The following is a 17704-nucleotide window of genomic DNA, read 5'->3' on the forward strand; positions in this document are numbered from 1 at the left end:
TGTAACGTTATTGAAAGAACGCCACATTCTTGACGTTTTTTGTATCCAGCATTGGAAGGTGCTAATCGTACAAATTGCCCTTTTCAATTTCATCGACGTTGGATTGGCATGGTGGAAATTTTCTACAATCGTCACTTGCGTCCAAAAATCTTCTTCTTCTTGGACGTGCTGGGGGGGCTCAGCTTCTTGCTGCCTTTTGTGTGCACTTTGGCCTCCCCTTGCGGCACTTTGTACTCGGGATGCGTCCCCTTGACATTGAACGTCCACTGCATTTCGTCGGTCTGCACGACCAATTGCCCCGAGCACATCTTGCCGTACCCCGTGGGGGTGAACGCGATCGTAAAGGGCGTGCCTTCTGTCCCGTACGGGGCCAGCATCCCTTCGACAGGGTACACCTACGAACGAGACATGATGTTGGAGGCCATAGCCACCGGGTACCGTGAACGCTTGCGACGACCCGGGGGTAAACTCGGCTTGGAACGGTGTCGCTTCCCGGAATTGGTTGGACAATTTGAACGAGACACTCGACGTTTGATTCAGAGCCGACTCAATCGTGAGGACGTCGTCGACGACGGGATCGGACGCGTCCAAGTGGATGTCAAACCGCCACAGTCCCCCCGACCTCTTCTTGACGACCAATGCCACGGCCAGTCGGATCGGCTTAAGTGGATCGAATCGCACCTATGCGTTGACAACGTGAGCCCACGGGCATGCTGTTGCAAGACGTGCCAGGTACTCCAACGGCGTTGTGACGGACGAGATGCTGTCCACGAGTGGAGTGACCGTCAGCGTGCGTTCGACAACGCGAGCGTGTGGCTCTGGAATGTCCCATTCGATCGTAAAGCGCTCGTCGGGGGTCACTTTTTCCAGCGCGAGCAATTCCAAGCTCAGTTTCTTCTCACACGACTCTCGCGCGCGGCACACAAAGGAATGGGATCGCGGGTTTGGTGGAGCCTGGGCAATGCCCTAGTCGCGACGACAAGATCGAGTTAGACGAGTCGCCGATCTCGGCAACGTACTCGAATTGGATACACCCATTCGAGCTCCTTGTCGCCCTTGATGATGATCTGCGCCCCCGCTTCCGACACAAAGTGGGGCGAAAACGAAATTGGCACTGCCACGACACGAGTTGGTACAATCCGTTGAGTGGATCGTACCTTGAAGTGTTCCAAAGCCCTCCAACGTCACCTTGGGCTTCTTGAGCAAAATATCAAACACTGGAGGAGGCGCCGTCTGCGGACGTTGACGCTGCCGGCTCATCCCCGTCGGACTGTGCCCAGCTTGGCTACCACTCGTTCCAGGGGGGCGGTCGCTGCCGCCATGCCAACCACCCTGAGTTGAAATGAATCTGGGAAGGAGCTACGTACGGGATGCCTTTGTCGGGGTGGCCGAGCTGCACCATGGTAACGTCGACAGTTAGAGCGTCCGGGAACGGATTCCGGAACGAGAAGAGGGAGCTCGCTGCTTCGCCGACAGTTGCGTGCACCTGCACACGCACAAGATTGTGAGCACCAGACAAATCCCAACACAATTTACGTTCGACTTACGAGGGTCGTTTTCATCAAGCTCGGTGGCTTGCCCTTTCCTTGGACCTTGTACTCCCAAGTCCCCACGTCTGGGTGGACAAACTGAATCTCGGCGCATTCAAAGTCGGCCAAACTGCTCGGGATGTAGTCGAGGATGGCAGTGTAGGTACTCAAGGGCTTCACCACGATGTTCTCGTCTCGGATGCGGAAGTTTCGCGTGTTGCTGAGCACGATGTCGAGCGCAATGGGGGTGTCCATCGGATTGGTGATCGTGATGGGCTGGGATACAACGTCCCCCACAGCGCACTGCATGTCTTCTAGCTGAATCGGGGGGGCAGGAGTCGCATGGAGGTTTAGTAGGTAAGAAAACTCGCCGACGTCGTCGTTTGTAAATCCAATGGACCCTGTCGTGTTGCCGGGTAAGAGTGGCGAGTACAGAAGCTGATAGATTCCTGTTTGCTGTGCCTCCAACGCAAACTGCGTTGGACCAAAGAGCCCGTTGCCCTTGAGCGCGATGTCAAAGACGACGGCGCGATCGAGCGGGTTCTCCAAACTGATCTCCATCCCCACCATGGATCGCACTGTCGTCGTCATTTCGAGAGTCGACTCGGGGCTTGGTGGCGTCACCGTCGCTTCGATCGTGTACCAGCAGTACTCTTTTGTCCGCGTGTTTGTAAACGTGATGCTCCCAAAGTACGTTCCCCCGATCAGCGGGTTGAACGTGAGTTTGTACAGCGCCGTGACGTTCGGCCCTGGCAGCACCAGTTGGGACGCGCCCCCGACGTAAGGCAGATCGGATTCGACAGTGAACGTGAACGGTCCAGCAGGGTCGTTCTTGAACGTTTGCACTTCGAATTCATGGACCAAGCTTTGTCGTGCTTGGCACTGCAGCACGACATGCTCCATCGCAAGTGGCTCTTCTCCAATGCCGCTCAGCCCAAATTCAAAGTCCTGGCCCGTCTTGGCATTTTGCAAAAGCAACAACCCAGTCTCGGCCACGAGCCACTGCGGCTTGAACGTCAGCGAGTACGTGTTGGTCTTCTTGGGCGGGATGCTCAACGTCGTCGGGCCCGTAAACACGCCGGACGAACTATTCCACATGCACGTCAGTCAGTCTAGCACGCGCACAAACGATGGCGAGCGCCGTACCATGTCAAATTCGCTCGCAAGTTCCACGTTTCGTCCGTCGGGTTGATGATGGGAATGTCTTGCACAATCGTTTGGCGGGCGGGGGCACAAAACTCCAACATGGTTCGAATGCCAACGTCCGTCACCTTGGCGTGGATTTCGTACACGCGGATGTCGCAGCCACACGATGCCGTCGATCGCAAGAGGACTTTGCAGTTGTACAGCCCCGCCCCACGCGGCTGAAAGTCCAGCATCAAGCTTGTCGGAGATGACAGCGTCCCTCGTGGTGTGATCAACTTGGCTTGGTTTGCCGTTTTCTTGTCCCCATCATGGTTGCTCGGCGTGGTGGACGTCCCGCCACTTTTCAGCGTCACTTCGGAGTTTTGCAAAACAAAATACGGCGAGTTCACTTCCGCATGAAACGTTGTGTGGTGGCAGTCTTCGCATTTACGCAACCCATCCCGCACCTTGGCCTTGACAAGGCCCTAAAGCGTCGCCATGCAGCGCGTGAGGAAGTGGCAGGGGAATATTGCCACATGAGCATCGCATACACTACAAGCACCTGGAATCGGTCGACGACGACGGCGAGCGCTTTGTTTAGGAGAGGATTTCGGGCGGGCACAATCAATTCCTTGAGCATGTGGGGCTTGTTGTCGCTCGTGATCTCGAGCGTCTCGAGCGTCGGGGGCAAATGCGCCGTACAATGCAGCTCGTACATGAATTCGCCGACGTTTTCGTCGAGAAAGAGCAGCTGGCACTTGTACACGCCCGGATTGAGCGGCAAGAACTCGACTTTTACCGTCGTGTTGCCGTCTTTTCGAATCGCAACCATGTCGCCGACGACGTCGGGCAAGAAGAACGGAAGCTGGCCATCCATGCACGCGTTGTCGTCGGTCGTGTCCTTGATGGATTTGTGCGGCAACTCGCTTGTCGACGGCTGCTGCAGCATGGTCAACTTGTACACGGCGTTCACGGGGAATTGGTTCTCGATTACAATGTCCTCGACCTTTCGGTCGTACATGCTCGTCTCGAACTGAAACACGCGAATCGGTTTTCGCGAGTAGATGTTGGATTCGAGCAAAAACACCATCGTGGCGGCGCACGTCGGGCCGTCGCGCAAGCTGCGAAACGTGAGGCGGGCTTGCACCGTTCGCGTAAACTTGGGCGTGAAATCCACGAGAAAGCTCTGGCTCTTCTCTGGCTCTAGCGTCAACGTGTGGCTGTAGATGCTAAATTCTTTCACTTGGCCTTCCAAGAACACGTCGTACACAATCGTTTTCTTGCTTGGGTTCTTGAGCTCGATCGACTTTTGAATCGTTTGACCGAGGACGCCCTTGAACTCGATCGTTGTCTTCGGGATGAACTGGGGCACGTTCTGGTACAAGTGTAAGAGCAACAGAACCGTGGACGGCAGGCTAAGGTTGCACAACTGGTCGGCGGGGACCCCGTAGTCCATACCGAGGCACGAGAGGGCATTGCGCAGGCACGTTGCGTTGTCGAGACAATGCTCGGCGGACGTCGGCTTTCGATTGAATCCGTGGAGCGGGCCCCCGTCGACGGCTAGCGTCGGGACATGCGATGCTAGCACATAACACAGGACGACACCGTCTTTCAGATCATGTTCCAAGTCCATGATGAGCCGCGGTTCCGCCACAGTGGCCATGCGTTTCGAGTGGTGCAACAGCCACTGGATCAAGACCATCTCGGATTCCGAGTACACGTTGCTCTTGGTGCAGTCTCGCATCTACGTCGAGAGCGTGCCACAGATCAATCGGAAACAATTCATAGTGGTCCATACCACAACGTCGGTGGGGAGTTTGGTGGCGGGGTCGACAATGCCTGGCAGCGCCGCGTACGCCTTGGTCGAAATGCGAAACAAAACAAAGCACTTGATGATTTGAAAAATCACTTTGGTCCATGCCAGGCACGACACGCGATGCCATTCTTTCTCAAAGTAGAGCCGACGGTGAAGCTGGTTCTTGTCGTCGTCCTCGCTCCATCGGACGTACTGCTCGCTGTCCAAGAGTTGCTCTGGTCGAACATCGTTCAGCAGCGCGCCGTACGATTTGAGAAAACGCAGCAACTCGACGTATTGCGCGACCATTTGGGTGCCTTGTTCGCGTTTGTTTGTCGACAGCTGCTTGACTCGACCTGGCACAGCCTTGCCGCACACTGCTTCGAGCATCTCGTACACGGGGCGTCCGGCGTTTTGAACCTAATGTTCGCGCCAAGTTCAATTCACATCGATTGGAAAGAACGGTACTAGATCATGGGGAAATGCCGTCATGGGCGTTTTGAGAATATTCATGTTGAGCCACTTCATGAGCAGCGCCAGCTCGTCGACTTTGGGCTCGTGGATGTGAGGCATGTGCAGGAGCTTTCCAGTGACTTCGACGGCGGCAGGCACAGGTTGGATGGGGACGGCGGCCGGTTGCTTCTCTTTGGGGGCCACCATCTTCTTTTTGGCCTTTTTTTGCTTGTCGTCGTCCGGTTTGGTCGCGACCGGAGGGGCGGGCAACGCTTTTTTCGACAGGACTTTGATGTGGGTCTTTTCCAAAAAGTACACTGGGTACCGCTGGTCGGCGTCGGTGAAGAACCCAAACTCGTTGCGGTGCGCCTCGACGAATCCAAAGTTAGTCAGGATGCAATTGTCCGTCGCCCCGGAGAGAGGCAGGTCGAACTGATTGCCCTCGACGTCAAAAAACTCGAGCTTGGCGTTGAACGCGATGCTCTTTGTCGACACAAAACTGATGTCGACTTGAACCTTGGGATTTGCAATTCCAATCGACTTGCCGTCTGGAAACGTCACCGCGATCGGGACGCGGGATAAATCGATCGGGAGCCGGTAGCTCAGCTCCAAATTGTCGTACCTAACGGCATGCGTGTGACGCTCGCCCGACGTTCGAGTCACGTACCCCGTGCTGCAAATGAAAAACGTGGCCGTGGACGTGATGCCAAGGGGGACTGTCGGCAAGTCGACTCGCGCAACACTAAAGCTCAAGTGTGGGTGGATTCCTTTCCCAACCAACGAGAGCGTCACATAAGGCACGTCGTCCAGCAGCACAGGCACTTCTGCCGTGTACTCGATCGCGTCCGTGGGGAGAAAGCTGGCTCGCACGGTGCACTTGTCGCCTGACGCCAGTTCGCCAGCCTGCAGTGCATCGCGTGAGTCGTTGGGACATCCACAGGAGGGGTAAAGAAGGTAGTATACCGATGGTGCAATGTGAAACACGCTCTTCTTCGACTTGAGCTTGGACAAGTCGATGCACCACTTGACGGTTTGCGGGTCGTCGTTGGTTAAAGTGAGCCCCATCGAGTACGGGATCTTGCGCACGTTGTCGCGGGTTATCACGCGCTTCTCAAAGTCCAGTGTCGAGCTAGAAAACAGCATGCGGGGCTTCAAGCCGGTCGCCAGGACGGTGCGATGTAGCGCTTCCGTGCGTGCGGGGACCCCCTCCAAATGGATTGGAAATGCAAATGAGTGAGTCATGATTCGCTCGGGGCGAAAGAGAAAGTGAAATTTGAGCGTCGTAGTCGGTGGCACGATGAGCTGCCACTTGGAAGGAGGGTCGACATCTGCCGGGACAAAAATCGCATGCACTTCGTCTTGGACGTCTGGGTTCAGGTGTACCGGCATCGCCAATTGGAATTCCGGCGCATGAGACGAGAAATCCAGCGCGAGGTGGGCTGGCACGGGCGACGGATTCGTCACCGACAGCTCCCGCGTCACCAGCACCCCCATCGTCACCCCGCCAAAGTCGAATTGTTCCGGTGGCGTGTTGAAACACACGTTCGGGAGCACCACGTCAGCCGAAATAGGGACTCGAATTGTACGCCCGCCTCGAATCTTAATCTCCAGAACGACTCTACGCCACCCGTTTGAACGAACGATCACTTTGTCGAGTACAATACCCTTCCAAGGCAACGGCGCGGGCGACGTCGAGCACGACGCAGAGCTCAACCGTTTCCCCGGGCATGAGTGCGCCGATGGGAGGTCGGACGACGAGACCGGTGGTGGCAGGTTCGATGTCGGCGTAGTACACCGTCGCTGCCGCGATGTTTTGATTCGAAATAAGCACCTTCTTCTCTTTCGGAATGCCGGCGGCAATCGTGCCAAACTCGACTCGTTTCTCGCGCGCTACGCATTTGGGTTCGACCATGTGGCCGACGCAATGGAGGTGGGCCGGTTTCCCTGCATGCAATCGTGAGCCATGGGATGCCACCAGACAAAGTACCTCCGTCGACCGACACAACCATGGTGGCTTGATTCGGCAAGTTGTAGCGGGGACAGAACGCAATGCGGATGTGGCAGCTGCCACCGGGTGCGATAGTCCCTTGCTTTGGAGTCGCTTCGAAAGCACACTCCACCGGGGGATGGTGCGGCTCGGGCGCCCAGCTGAACTTGGCCTCCGAGTTGCCTGGGTTCTTGACCACGAGCTGCTGGGCGACGTCAGGGTTGAGATCGCTCGCGTCAAAGGCAAACTCGAGCACTGGCGTCGACAACTCCACGCGAATCGGGACGACTTCGGCCGTCACGAGGAGCTTGAACGAGTGCTGGCCATTGATTGTGTAGTTGACGTACTTTTGAAACACTTGCTCGACGCGCGAGAAAAAGGTAAAGTCAAAGCCAGCAGTCGCCCCCGTTGGGATCACTTGCGACAACGGCGTCGTCTGCTGGAGCTCGTCGTGATCGTTGGCCAAATGAACGTGGACTGAAATGTTGTGCGGGAGGTCGTTCGTGACACTAAACGACTTTTTCGACACCGAGTGCACGCAAACTTTTCCAAAATTGATTGTCTTGGGGCCTACACGACATCGCTGTCACGGCCCTCTACTGGCGACAACCACACGAATGCCACGAACCTGCCACGATCAGCTTGAGTTGCTCGGATGTGAGGGTCGTCGCACAGTCCTTGACTTCTGCCTGCGTCACGGGCAGCGGCTTAAATTTCTTTTTGATGATTTTGTTGTCATCGAATGGCGACGACGACGCTCCGCCTGACCCGCGACGGTTGCCCAGCGAACTTTGCATCCACAGTGGTTCGGTTGCAACGGGGAGTTTGCAATCCGGGCCGTCGATGCCCCCTTGCGGCGTCATGCCGAGGTCGATCGGGTTGGACGGACGCTGATTTGATTTGTCTTGCTTCGTCAAGCGGTCGTGGCGGTATTGGCGCAAGATCGAGTTGTATCCGTCGCGGTGGTGCGACCTCTCGGCCAGTTCGTTGACGCAGTACGTCAAGTGTGTGTTGTTCGTCCCTTGGAACTCATACTCGTCGACGGCAGCAGTGCCTGCCAACACACAAACGTGAATGAATCAAGCAGCCCCGCCAACCTACCTTCTCGCGCGGCCACTTCGAACGGCGGGATGCGGTGGAACGCGGGTTTGGGAGCAAGCTTTTGCGTCTTGATGTCGTCGACCGTCATAAAGTTAAACTTGGGGCGGAAGTCGTTTGGAAGCGTGTCGAGGCCACCGACGAGTTGCTTCTTGGGCCCTACATTCGTGGCTGTGCCCCTTACGTGAATCGGAAGGATGAGGCTGCCGCCCTGAACGTCCAAATGGAACGTTGTCTACCAGCCCAACACGCCGTCACGGCGACGAAAGCGATGACTCCAACGTGTACCTGAAATCGCCCGAGCTGACTTGGGGCAAAGCTAACAACAATATTCTGGGACTGGAGAACATCGAGACGGCCCTTGGACGGATGCGCGGCAAAGTGCGCGAGTTTGTCGAGTTTAAATGTCACGGGTAGCATCGCCTCGTTCTTAATGTTGAGGATCATGTCGACGCGGGCGCCGGACGCGCAGTCCCCAAAGTCGAACGAGTCGGGCGTTGTCACGACATGTGGGACCACAGCCTGTGCTTACCGCCATCAATGAATACGTTCCAAGCGGAGTTCAACTGTACCGCGCCAGATATTTCAATCGCCAGGCTTTGCTTGATCTCGGAACACTCAATCGATGCAAACGCTTTCAAGTGGTGGGTGCTTCCGTCACTGGTTCCCATGGGCACTCTGCTGCTCGTGTACCCCTGCCGCTGTCCCTTTGCCTTACTTGATAGCGCATTGTTCGGTTTGAACACAAACGTCAACAGCGCCGACGCGTACGGCGGAACCATGCCTTCGCTTGGCAGCACCGTCAGCTCCTTCTTCTTTTCGTCCATTTCACTGTCGTCCTCAGGATTCGATCTACGCAATACCCCGTCAGCACCACGCGGTGTCGGAGGTGACCCCACGACGTACAAGTCGTCTCCAACGCGAAATGGCCGTCCCGAGAACGAAATGCCGGTTTGGTATCCGATGGGATGTGGCCCGTTGTTGCGCAGGATAGTCTCGAGCTTGCGTGTTTCGCCGCAGTAGAGAGACCCAAACGACAAAACGCGGACCGGGTCAGGAGGCAGTCCTTCGGCAGCTGGGAACACGAGCTCAATGTTATGTTCCACGACGACCGCGCTGATGTCGAGGAGGTACTGTTTGTCATTTCCTGAGTGAATGGTTGCGATTGCCCGATATGCTCCCATCTCGCGGCCGTTGAATTCAACTTTCAAGCGTGTTTCGGAGCGCGGTGGAATGGTACCGTCCTTGGGAATGACCACAACAGGGTGACCGGGCTCTAGTTCTACTCGAAACGAGCACTCTTTTGCACCCGTGTTACGCACGTTGACATATTTGGCCGTTCGATTCGAGAGAACAACCATGCCAAGGTCCACCAACGACTCGAATTCAAGTTGCGGAGCAGGACGCTTGGCCACCTAGCAGCGCACGTGAAGATCAAGTCGCGTTTGGAATGGTTGAACTTGCCAGTGGAATTTCAATCGGGGTGCTGTTCTCGGCGAGGACATGGATTTTGTCGTGCAAGTCGATCGGTACTTGCTCGTCCAGCTCCATGAGAAATGCCACGTCAAACTTGACCGAGAGACCGGGGGATATCGTTCTCGTGGGGTTTGCCACCAGACCGAGATCTTGATTGTCGAAAAGCAGTCGAAAGTGCTTGGACGTTGGTGCGGTCACTCGAAACCGAACGACATGACGACTTGTGTTCTGTATCGACAGCGACACGAGATAGCACGTCATGGGCTCGATGTCCACGAACTCGACTGTTGTCGGAAATGCTTGGACCAGAGTCGGCCGGAGCGGCGCCGTTGTGGGCCTCGTTGACATGAGGGTGCGCCGCGCGCCGGTAAAGATATCGCGCCGTGACGGTTCAAGCCAAAGGTCATCGTTATCCGTACAAAACTGTATATCCGGTCAATGCGAATTTACACCAGCTCCAATTTGTGTGACCCCAAAGGACAAAGACGAGTTAGCGCAGATTTGAGTCACTGAGTTGCTTCCCACGATCTCACGGCATGGAGATTACTGCAAAGATGTGATTTGGGCATGCGTCAAGTCTGACAACGCTGAGTGTTTTGATGTGGTGGCGCGGCAGTGTAGGTCGTGAGCGTACAGTCTGGAAATTCCTCTGGTGTCATACGGATAGCCGGATAACCACACATGTTGCAGCAGGTGGCAAAGCAGTGTTTTAACCGGATGATATCGTGGAAGTGGGTCATTCAGCAAAAAGCTACGGAAGGACGAGAGCAACATGGGAAAGATCATCGATCGATTGATGGAGCTCGAGAAGACGGGCTCGCCAAGCGTCAGCTTTGAGTTCTTCCCTGCGAAAACGGAAGATGGTGTGTTCAACCTGCTGAATCGCGTGGAGGAAATGGGGTTCCAGCTTCAGCCAACCTTTGTCACTCTCACGTGGCGCAGCGCATTCAAAGACGAAAAGTTGTGGCTTAAAATTGGGTCGCACATTCAAAATGAATTCAAGATCGACGTGTTGATGCACTTGACGTGCCATTTGCCGCGTGACCAATTGCGAGAAATCCTTAAGAACGTCCGGGCCGCTGGGATCCGAAACATCTTGGCCCTGCGTGGCGACCCGCCCATCGGGTCGGAACGATGGAAGCCTGTGCCTGGCGGATTCCACAACGCGGTGGAGTTGATTCGGTTCATTCGCGAAGAACATGGCGACTGGTTTTGCATTGCCGCCGCCGGGTACTCCGAAGTCCACTCTGAAGCGTGGAATAACCCGAACTTGCCGCCGTCGGACCAAGCTCGCCAGTTGGATATGATCCGGTTGAAGGAGAAGCAAGACGCTGGCGCTGACTTCATCATAACCCAGTTCTTCTTTGACGTGGACAAATTGCTCCAATGGATTCGCGACTGCCGTCAACTGGGCATATCGATCCCGATTTTGCCGGGGTAAAGCTGCCGCTCTTCCACCGTCCTTGGCATCATACCTTGCCGTCGTAGGTACTTGCCCATTCAAACGCACAACTCGTTCCTCAAGTTTACCAACTGGTGCAAAACGAGCGTGCCGCCACAAGTCCAAGAGGCCCTCGTGTCGATCAAGAACGATGATGCGGCCGTCAAAAAGTACGGGATCCAACTGGCCGTGGACACATGCAAAAAGCTCATCGCCAACAAGTTGTCTCTGCATTTCTACACCATGTACGTGCTCGAGCGCGTTGGAACCAAATGGATTGTACGTGGATGAGTTCATTAGGAACTTGGCGAGAACTGTGCGCGCGGTGCTCGAAGGACTGCACTTGATCGAGCGCGAGCGCGGGTTGCCTTGGGGAGCTCCCATCATGCGCAACAAAGACGGGTCGTTGGAGAAGAGCATCGAACAAGTGAATCGTCCTGTGGTGCAACCGTGAGCTCACACACCTTATCTAGGTGCGCCCGATCTTTTGGTCGAACCGTGCGTCGAGTTACATTGCGCGCACGTCCGAATGGGACGACTTTCCCAACGGACGGTGGGGAGACCGCACGAGCCCGGCCTATGGTGAATTATCGGAATACTATTTGGCGTACAAACGCCCCAAGGTCGCGCGCGACCAGGTCCGTCCACTGGATTCGATTCGGTGACGACTCGGATCGATCGAACCGTCTGTGGTAGCTGTGGGGTCGCCCACAAACCGAAGAGGATGTGTGGAACGTATTTGTCAAGTTCATTGAAGGCAGCGTGAAGCAGGTGTCGCATGGCGAGATCGTCGGAAGGATCCGTGGAGCATCGCCTGACGCTGTGTCTGGTTTTAGTTGCCATGGTGCGAACAAGGTTTGTCGGGAGAAAGCACCATCATCCGCGAAAACTTGCGCTGGATCAACTCGATGGGGTTCTTGACCATCAACAGTCAACCTCGCATCAACGGTGCGCCGTCCGAGGACCCGAGCGTCGGCTGGGGCGGCAAAGACGGGTTTGTCTTCCAAAAGGCCTACGTCGAATTCTTCGTCCCTCCGCGCCTCATGCAGCGCTTGGTGGTATGTTGATGCAATCCACTTTGCTCATGATGGTGCTAACGTCATGTGCAGGTGGCCCTGGCAGACTACCCGAACCTGTCGTACCATGCTTTTAGCGCCAACGGTATACAACTAGTGCAGCGCAGTTGCGTGGCTTGACAGTGTGTGTTGTGGATTAGGAACGGAATACACCAACTCTCCTGGACCCAGTGTGACGGCTGTCACGTGGGGGGTGTTTCCTGGCAAAGAAATCATCCAAGTAAAACAGACATACACGACTTGGTGTGGCTCATTTGCACGATAGCCGACAGTTGTTGACACGGCCAGTTTTGCCGCATGGAAGGACGAAGCGTTCGAGCTATGGCTGAGTCAGGTATGAATCGAGTTGTGTTTGTGGACGCAGGGACTGCACCCGTTCTTGTGTGCAGTGGGCGTCTGCGTATGAACCAGAGACGGTGTCGCATCAATTGATCAAGGTACCGTCGATCGCATTTGCGTCCTTCTCCGCCTTCCTCGAAACGATGATGCCGTTCGATGGTGTAGCGCATATACGACAGCTACGTCCTCGTGAACGTCGTGGACAACGATTACACGAATGGTATGACGCATCGCGTCGGCAGTCGTGTTGAACTCGTTGTGGCACAGAGGACAGCGACATCTTCAAGATCTTCGCCCAAGTCATCACGGAAAGCATGACGAAGGACGACTTGCGTCAACGTGTACTCGAGCTCGAAGGCAAGAACGAAAAGCTGCACGAAACGGTGGCCAAGTTGAAAATCATCCAGGTGCGCAGTCCACGCCTCGTGGCGGAACTTGTGACGATTCTTTTTCCCATGTAGGCCGAGGCCAACCGTGAATTGAAAGACTTGCATGGAGACCTGTCGTCGTCGCGCGAAGAGAATAGCCGTCTCAAGGCCCAACTGCGCGACCTTCGCTCGCGGTTGGCGATGGCCGAACTGTAAACAGGCGCAACGTTATCTAGTGGTCTCGCCTTGTCGTTGACCGTGCTCCATGCTGACCGCGCTCTCTGGACAAATAATTGCTAACATGACCACGATTTCTTGCGTCGCTTCCGTCCGTCCGACAAGTGCTTGCATGGAGATTTCCACTTCACCCGCCCTGGTTCAACTGCATTATGTCGTCACGCAGGTCCATGCCAACCGCAGCTCGTTTGGCGCCTGCATTAGCACGATACAATACTGGTGCCGCCGCGAAACGTCGCGACTGTTCTCTATTTCGAAGCCAACCCGTCATGGAATATTTCGTGGAGCACTTTCGACATTTACATTGCACACCAGCCGAAAATGGACGAACCGCCACCGCTATGCTCGCTGTCGATGCTGGAGGAAGTAGACAACCAGCGCAATGATGAGACGAGTGTGATGGACGAAATGCTTGCGGTTGCCACACGTGCCAAAGCCATCAAAGATGCAGCAAAACGTGCCGACGAACGGAAGCGGAATCAAACGTTTGGTGGTGGTCTCAAGAAGGGGTTCTTTCGTCAAGCAAAGCCGCCCAAGAAGGAAGTGGCCACGGTGGCACCACCGGACATTCCCACGATCCGGCGCAACCCTGCCAAGGAGTCGCTCCATATCCCTGAAGTCCACGCTGCAATGAACCAGATGCAAAACCTCAAGCCGGATGGTTCGTCCCTCCACGAATCTTTCCTCACTCGTCCAATGTCTCATGGTGGCCATCCACAGACTGGATGACCCCCGCTTTCTTCGAGAAGCTCGCGCAAAATCCCAAGCTGTGCCAAGGTATGCCCACCTCAACCACGTTGCATAGCGCCGTCCCTCATGCGAACATTGCTTGCCAGCGATGCAAAACCCCCGTTTTACAGCAGCCATCCAAGAAATGTCGAGCAACCCGACGTCCGCCATGCTCAAGTACCAAGTACGTGCAGCGAGCAAAATGTTTTTGCATGACGGTGGTGCTATTTGTATAGAGCGACCCACACTTTGGCGCAATCTTCAAAGACTTTCTCGAGTTCATGGGCCAACATTTCGAAGAGGTTCGTGCGTCAGCGCCTATGGTGCCTGTGCCAAACATGAGCCGTAGCTTGGCAAGATCGAAGAGGAGAAATCCAAACCGCCGACGAAGCAGGACATTCAACGCGCTGCACTGACGTCGATGCCCACGACTCCGGATGAGGAGGTCGTGGTCCAGCGCGTCCTTGCCGACCCCGAGCTCCAGGAAATCTTGAGCGACGCAGATATGCAACGTGTGCTTCGCGCGTGTCAGCAGCCGGGAGTCCTGTCAACGTTTATGAAGGACCCAGTGTATGGACCCAAGATTCAAAAGCTCGTCCGGGCTGGCCTCGTGCAATTGCATCCGTAACACATTCGACGATGCAAGTCTAAACATCACAAACAAGTTGACCTTTCTTCTCGTGCCGTTCCCGGCATATCTGCGTCGATGCATACAAGGTACCGCGTCCCATGGAAAGGCTGGCATGGGAGAACACTCTACAAGCAGTACCCGTCTGGGCCAACGATGCCATTGCCACCCGCAATTCGAAAGCATTTCGTGGATGGAAATACGGCCAAGAAGTTGGACACGAGCGAGAACACCAAGCTGCACCCACACACAACAAGCACGAGGGCGCCGGCGACGGAGCTCGTGACGCCTCGACGCTTGAGTTCTTGCAGTTGGGGCTTTTGCGGTGGCAGCAGCACGAGGGGAACTAGGGCCACGAGTTTACAGCCGTAGGAGATTGCGTACACGCTTGTGACGTCCCACCGCACCGCGTCCGAGTCGGTCTTGATATCGTTTTGGGCCACGAAAAAGTACGAATCGATGTATTTGTACACGGCGGACGACAGGGGGTACGTCAAATTGGCCAGCGACGTGAGCAAACCGTACGTGGCGCCTTCCGTCCCGACGTCCGCCATCTCGACGGCGCAAAACGATCCGATGATCATGATCATTCCGTTTGGAATTTGTTCCGACATCGTGACCCCCGCGAAGAACCACTGATTGCGAACAACGTCCCAAGTCGTGCACAGGATGACGGTGGCGTCAAGGACCAAGATAGACACGTTGGCCGCGACAAGACTCCACCGCCAGTTCCAGTGCAAGCCATACCGTCCAACAAAAAGCAGCGCCGCACAAAAGAGAGCGTTCCCGACCATCGTGGACAAGGCGTCCGTGAGAGGCGCCACGTTGGCCCATGTCGCCTTGATGGGGTACAGCGGCGTGGCCGTGATCGTCCGAAAGAACCCGTTGAGAAACTTAAAGAAACAAACTTGCCACATGGCTTGTTGCTGGAGCAACGACCAGAACCCTCGCCACCACGACGTAAACGTGATGGGAGCACTTGCAATGGAGCCCTCGCGGACGAGGACGATGGCGGCCACGGCGGCCATCAGACACGGCACCAACGAAATCGCGTACGGGACGTTAGGCGACACTGAAAAGGAAAACGTTCCGTTGTACTGGATGCCATTCAGCCCAAAAGCTGTCACGAGCAAGGCCGGGATGCCACAGAGGTATCGGGTGGTAAACGACGCCGTCTGTACCCGGCCTCGCAACGCCAACGGCTCGCGCTGCGCATACTGAATGATCATGGCGTCGGAAGCACACTCGGCAATGATGTAACCGATGGAGGCAACCATCGACAGAAGAATGAAGAGCGAGCCTTGGTCCGGCGCGTCAAGATTGAAGTGGGCCCGTCGTTCCGCTTCGGGCACCTTGGCGAGAGGCACGCGACAGTATTTGCTAGCTTGGCGGTTGCAATACGGCGCGCCAACCGGTAGAAACGCCATGATTGCCAAGCTGACAAAGCAAACGGACCACCCAAGAACCATCCACGACTTGCGGCGGTATCCGAGGATGGGCACACAGTCGGATAACATGCCAAAGTTGACTTTGAAGGACCAGCCGAGGGATACGAGCACGCCGTACGACGCTGTCTGGTACCCTTCCATTTGCAAGTACACATTGAAAATGGGGTAGTTGAGAGCCGGCAGGAGCGTGAAGATGAACCCGACGGCACCGAATTGGGCAAGCAACCCGAGAATCTCGAGCGAGTTGAGTGGCTGGGGACCACCAGGGAGTAGAGCGTCCCCTTCGAATGGTGTCGAGCTGGTCGCCTTGACCAGAGGCACACTCTCCTCGAGCACGTGCTGCGGATCCATTGCCCACTCGCAATAAGGTCGATGGGTAGTGTGTGCATCATAATGTGTCCGTCCACTATGATTGGACGAAACGCATATAGTGTAGGTTTACTACAGTCGCAATGAATTCGATGCATCTCATCGAAAGTTGGCGGACTCGGACATGCTACGCCCCTGACCCCATTGCCCCCGGCGAGTCGACAGCGCTTGGTTGATGCCAAGATGACCAGACGACATGACCGAAAGCACCATCCTGCTACCACACACGACGAGAACGAAGTCTCCCGCCACGGCATGTGGAGCTCTCCGATTTGCTTCAACCTCTGTATCTAAACCTTATGGGCAACTACACAAGCCGAACAGCGCGAGAAGCTTACGCCCATACGAAGTCAAGTAGATGGCGGTCACGTCCCGCCACCCGGCATCCGTATCAATCGCGATGTCGGTGTGGCTCACGTGGAAGAGTGAGTCGATCTACACATCAATTCAAGCTTTATGGCATGGCGTTCCAGTGGGCGGGGTCTTCCATCGACGCGAGCGAGTCTAGGAGTGGGGATGCGTTGGCCCAGCACGACTTTTGCAAGCCGAAGTCGTAAATCGGGTGCATAAGCCCCTTGAGAAGCGTCAAGAGGAAATCCTCGATTGTCGAGGCAGGTCCTTCGGTGGGGGCATTCAGTTCGAGCAGGTCGATTGCTTTGTTGAACACAGCGCCGCCTTGAGCATTTGTCGTGACCGTATTGCCGTACAAACTGCCCCTGATGTCCAGCACGAGCTTCTTCGGAGGCAAGGGTTTGTCTTACGACCGCTGGATGTCCTCAACTTGCGGTGACGTCGAAGAGTGGCCATGTCCATGCGTTGTAGGGGCTTTCCCCTTGGTTTGGCATCGGGGGACGCAGGTTTCCCTCCAACGTCGTGTCCCGCCTTGCCTGGTGTCGACCCTGCTGTCATGTCCGCGAAGTCTAGCGCTTTATTGACATGGATGGTCGGCTTGACTCCATTTCACACTTGGCAGTTTCCAAGTGCGCCCACAACGCAACGAGCGGTCTTTCCAACTCATCCTGAAATGCTGTCGCCAACTGGAATGCCCGATGGACGTGCTTTCGAAGGTGCGACTCGAGCAGGAGCAGCACGACGTTGCATGCAAAGAGGCACATGTCTTGGATCAGTCTTAACCACTTGGTAGCCCCCAGCAATCGCTCTATTCAGCCACACACACTGTTGAAACATGGAAGCAACGCCCTGGCGCATTCCACATGTCGCGCTTGCCCAAATGAACAGCATTGGGCTGGTCCGCTGAGGCAGTCTTCGCATGGGCGGGAGTCTGTCTAGATGCCCTCTGTTGACCGGGGGCAGTGGGGTTGTAGCTGGACCAGCCGCTCCAGTCTGAGCAAGCTTGTCGGGTTCAAGGGCGAGGAGGCATCGACGAAGGTTGGTCATGTTGCGGTCGTGGGAGTTGAGCCACTACTAGTGCCCACGGCGTGCTCGCGCGTTTTGACAATGTCGTGGGTGGAGGCACTGCTCAGCGACAAAGCCCCCGTCGACAATGTCTTTCCACTCAGTAGAGCCGAATCAACGGTTTGTTTCGATGCCAATGTTCCCCCTGCTCCAGGAGCCTGCCTGCCATCATGAGGAATGTCGTGCCCGA

The 17704-nt window shown here is 55.8% G+C and overlaps 5 protein-coding genes across 23 annotated transcripts; 2 read left to right on the forward strand and 3 right to left on the reverse strand.

Moving 5' to 3' along the window:
- Nucleotides 1-34: 34 nt before the first annotated feature.
- On the reverse strand, nt 35-9847 carry H310_00289 (hypothetical protein). Its single transcript, XM_008863000.1, has 21 exons — nt 9452-9847; nt 8894-9402; nt 8560-8839; nt 8276-8509; nt 7991-8222; nt 7518-7943; nt 6890-7459; nt 6567-6846; nt 5866-6520; nt 5570-5805; nt 4918-5524; nt 4453-4869; nt 3217-4398; nt 2676-3139; nt 1548-2616; nt 1368-1486; nt 1158-1312; nt 1020-1114; nt 730-966; nt 439-681; nt 35-395 (listed from the first exon to the last, which is right to left on the reverse strand). Exons 1-21 carry the CDS (start codon nt 9809-9811, stop codon nt 132-134), a joined length of 8634 nt encoding a protein of 2877 aa, XP_008861222.1. The 5' UTR covers nt 9812-9847; the 3' UTR covers nt 35-131.
- Nucleotides 9848-10217: 370 nt separating this feature from the next.
- Nucleotides 10218-13156, forward strand: H310_00290 (methylenetetrahydrofolate reductase). 19 transcript variants are annotated; one of them, XM_008863001.1, is made up of 13 exons: nt 10218-10900; nt 10952-11149; nt 11205-11331; nt 11378-11542; nt 11601-11675; nt 11741-11962; nt 12014-12065; nt 12121-12200; nt 12246-12314; nt 12370-12417; nt 12485-12539; nt 12587-12726; nt 12781-13156. In XM_008863001.1, the coding sequence occupies exons 1-13, from the start codon at nt 10236-10238 to the stop codon at nt 12901-12903; spliced, it is 2019 nt and encodes a 672-aa protein (XP_008861223.1). In that variant the 5' UTR covers nt 10218-10235; the 3' UTR covers nt 12904-13156. The 19 variants fall into 19 exon arrangements, with proteins under 19 accessions (XP_008861223.1, XP_008861227.1, XP_008861225.1 ...); XM_008863005.1 differs by having other exon boundaries at nt 12370-12539; XM_008863003.1 differs by having other exon boundaries at nt 12485-12726.
- Nucleotides 13157-13209: 53 nt separating this feature from the next.
- H310_00291 (hypothetical protein) lies at nt 13210-14338 on the forward strand. The gene is made up of 5 exons (XM_008863020.1): nt 13210-13585; nt 13645-13701; nt 13761-13837; nt 13890-13955; nt 14003-14338. Exons 1-5 carry the CDS (start codon nt 13246-13248, stop codon nt 14279-14281), a joined length of 819 nt encoding a protein of 272 aa, XP_008861242.1. The 5' UTR covers nt 13210-13245; the 3' UTR covers nt 14282-14338.
- On the reverse strand, nt 13844-16101 carry H310_00292 (hypothetical protein). The gene has a single exon (XM_008863021.1). The coding sequence runs from the start codon at nt 16078-16080 to the stop codon at nt 14410-14412; it is 1671 nt and encodes a 556-aa protein (XP_008861243.1). The 5' UTR covers nt 16081-16101; the 3' UTR covers nt 13844-14409.
- A 451-nt stretch (nt 16102-16552) lies between these two features.
- H310_00293 (hypothetical protein) lies at nt 16553-17430 on the reverse strand (the record flags this gene model as incomplete). The annotated part of the gene is made up of 2 exons (XM_008863022.1): nt 17065-17430; nt 16553-16814 (listed from the first exon to the last, which is right to left on the reverse strand). The coding sequence occupies exons 1-2, from the start codon at nt 17211-17213 to the stop codon at nt 16553-16555; spliced, it is 411 nt and encodes a 136-aa protein (XP_008861244.1). The 5' UTR covers nt 17214-17430.
- Between the last annotated feature and the right edge of the window lie 274 nt (nt 17431-17704).

The sequence above is a fragment of the Aphanomyces invadans genome (genome assembly GCF_000520115.1).
Source record: "Aphanomyces invadans strain NJM9701 unplaced genomic scaffold supercont1.1, whole genome shotgun sequence".
NCBI classification, from domain to species: Eukaryota; Oomycota; class Saprolegniomycetes; order Saprolegniales; family Verrucalvaceae; genus Aphanomyces; species Aphanomyces invadans.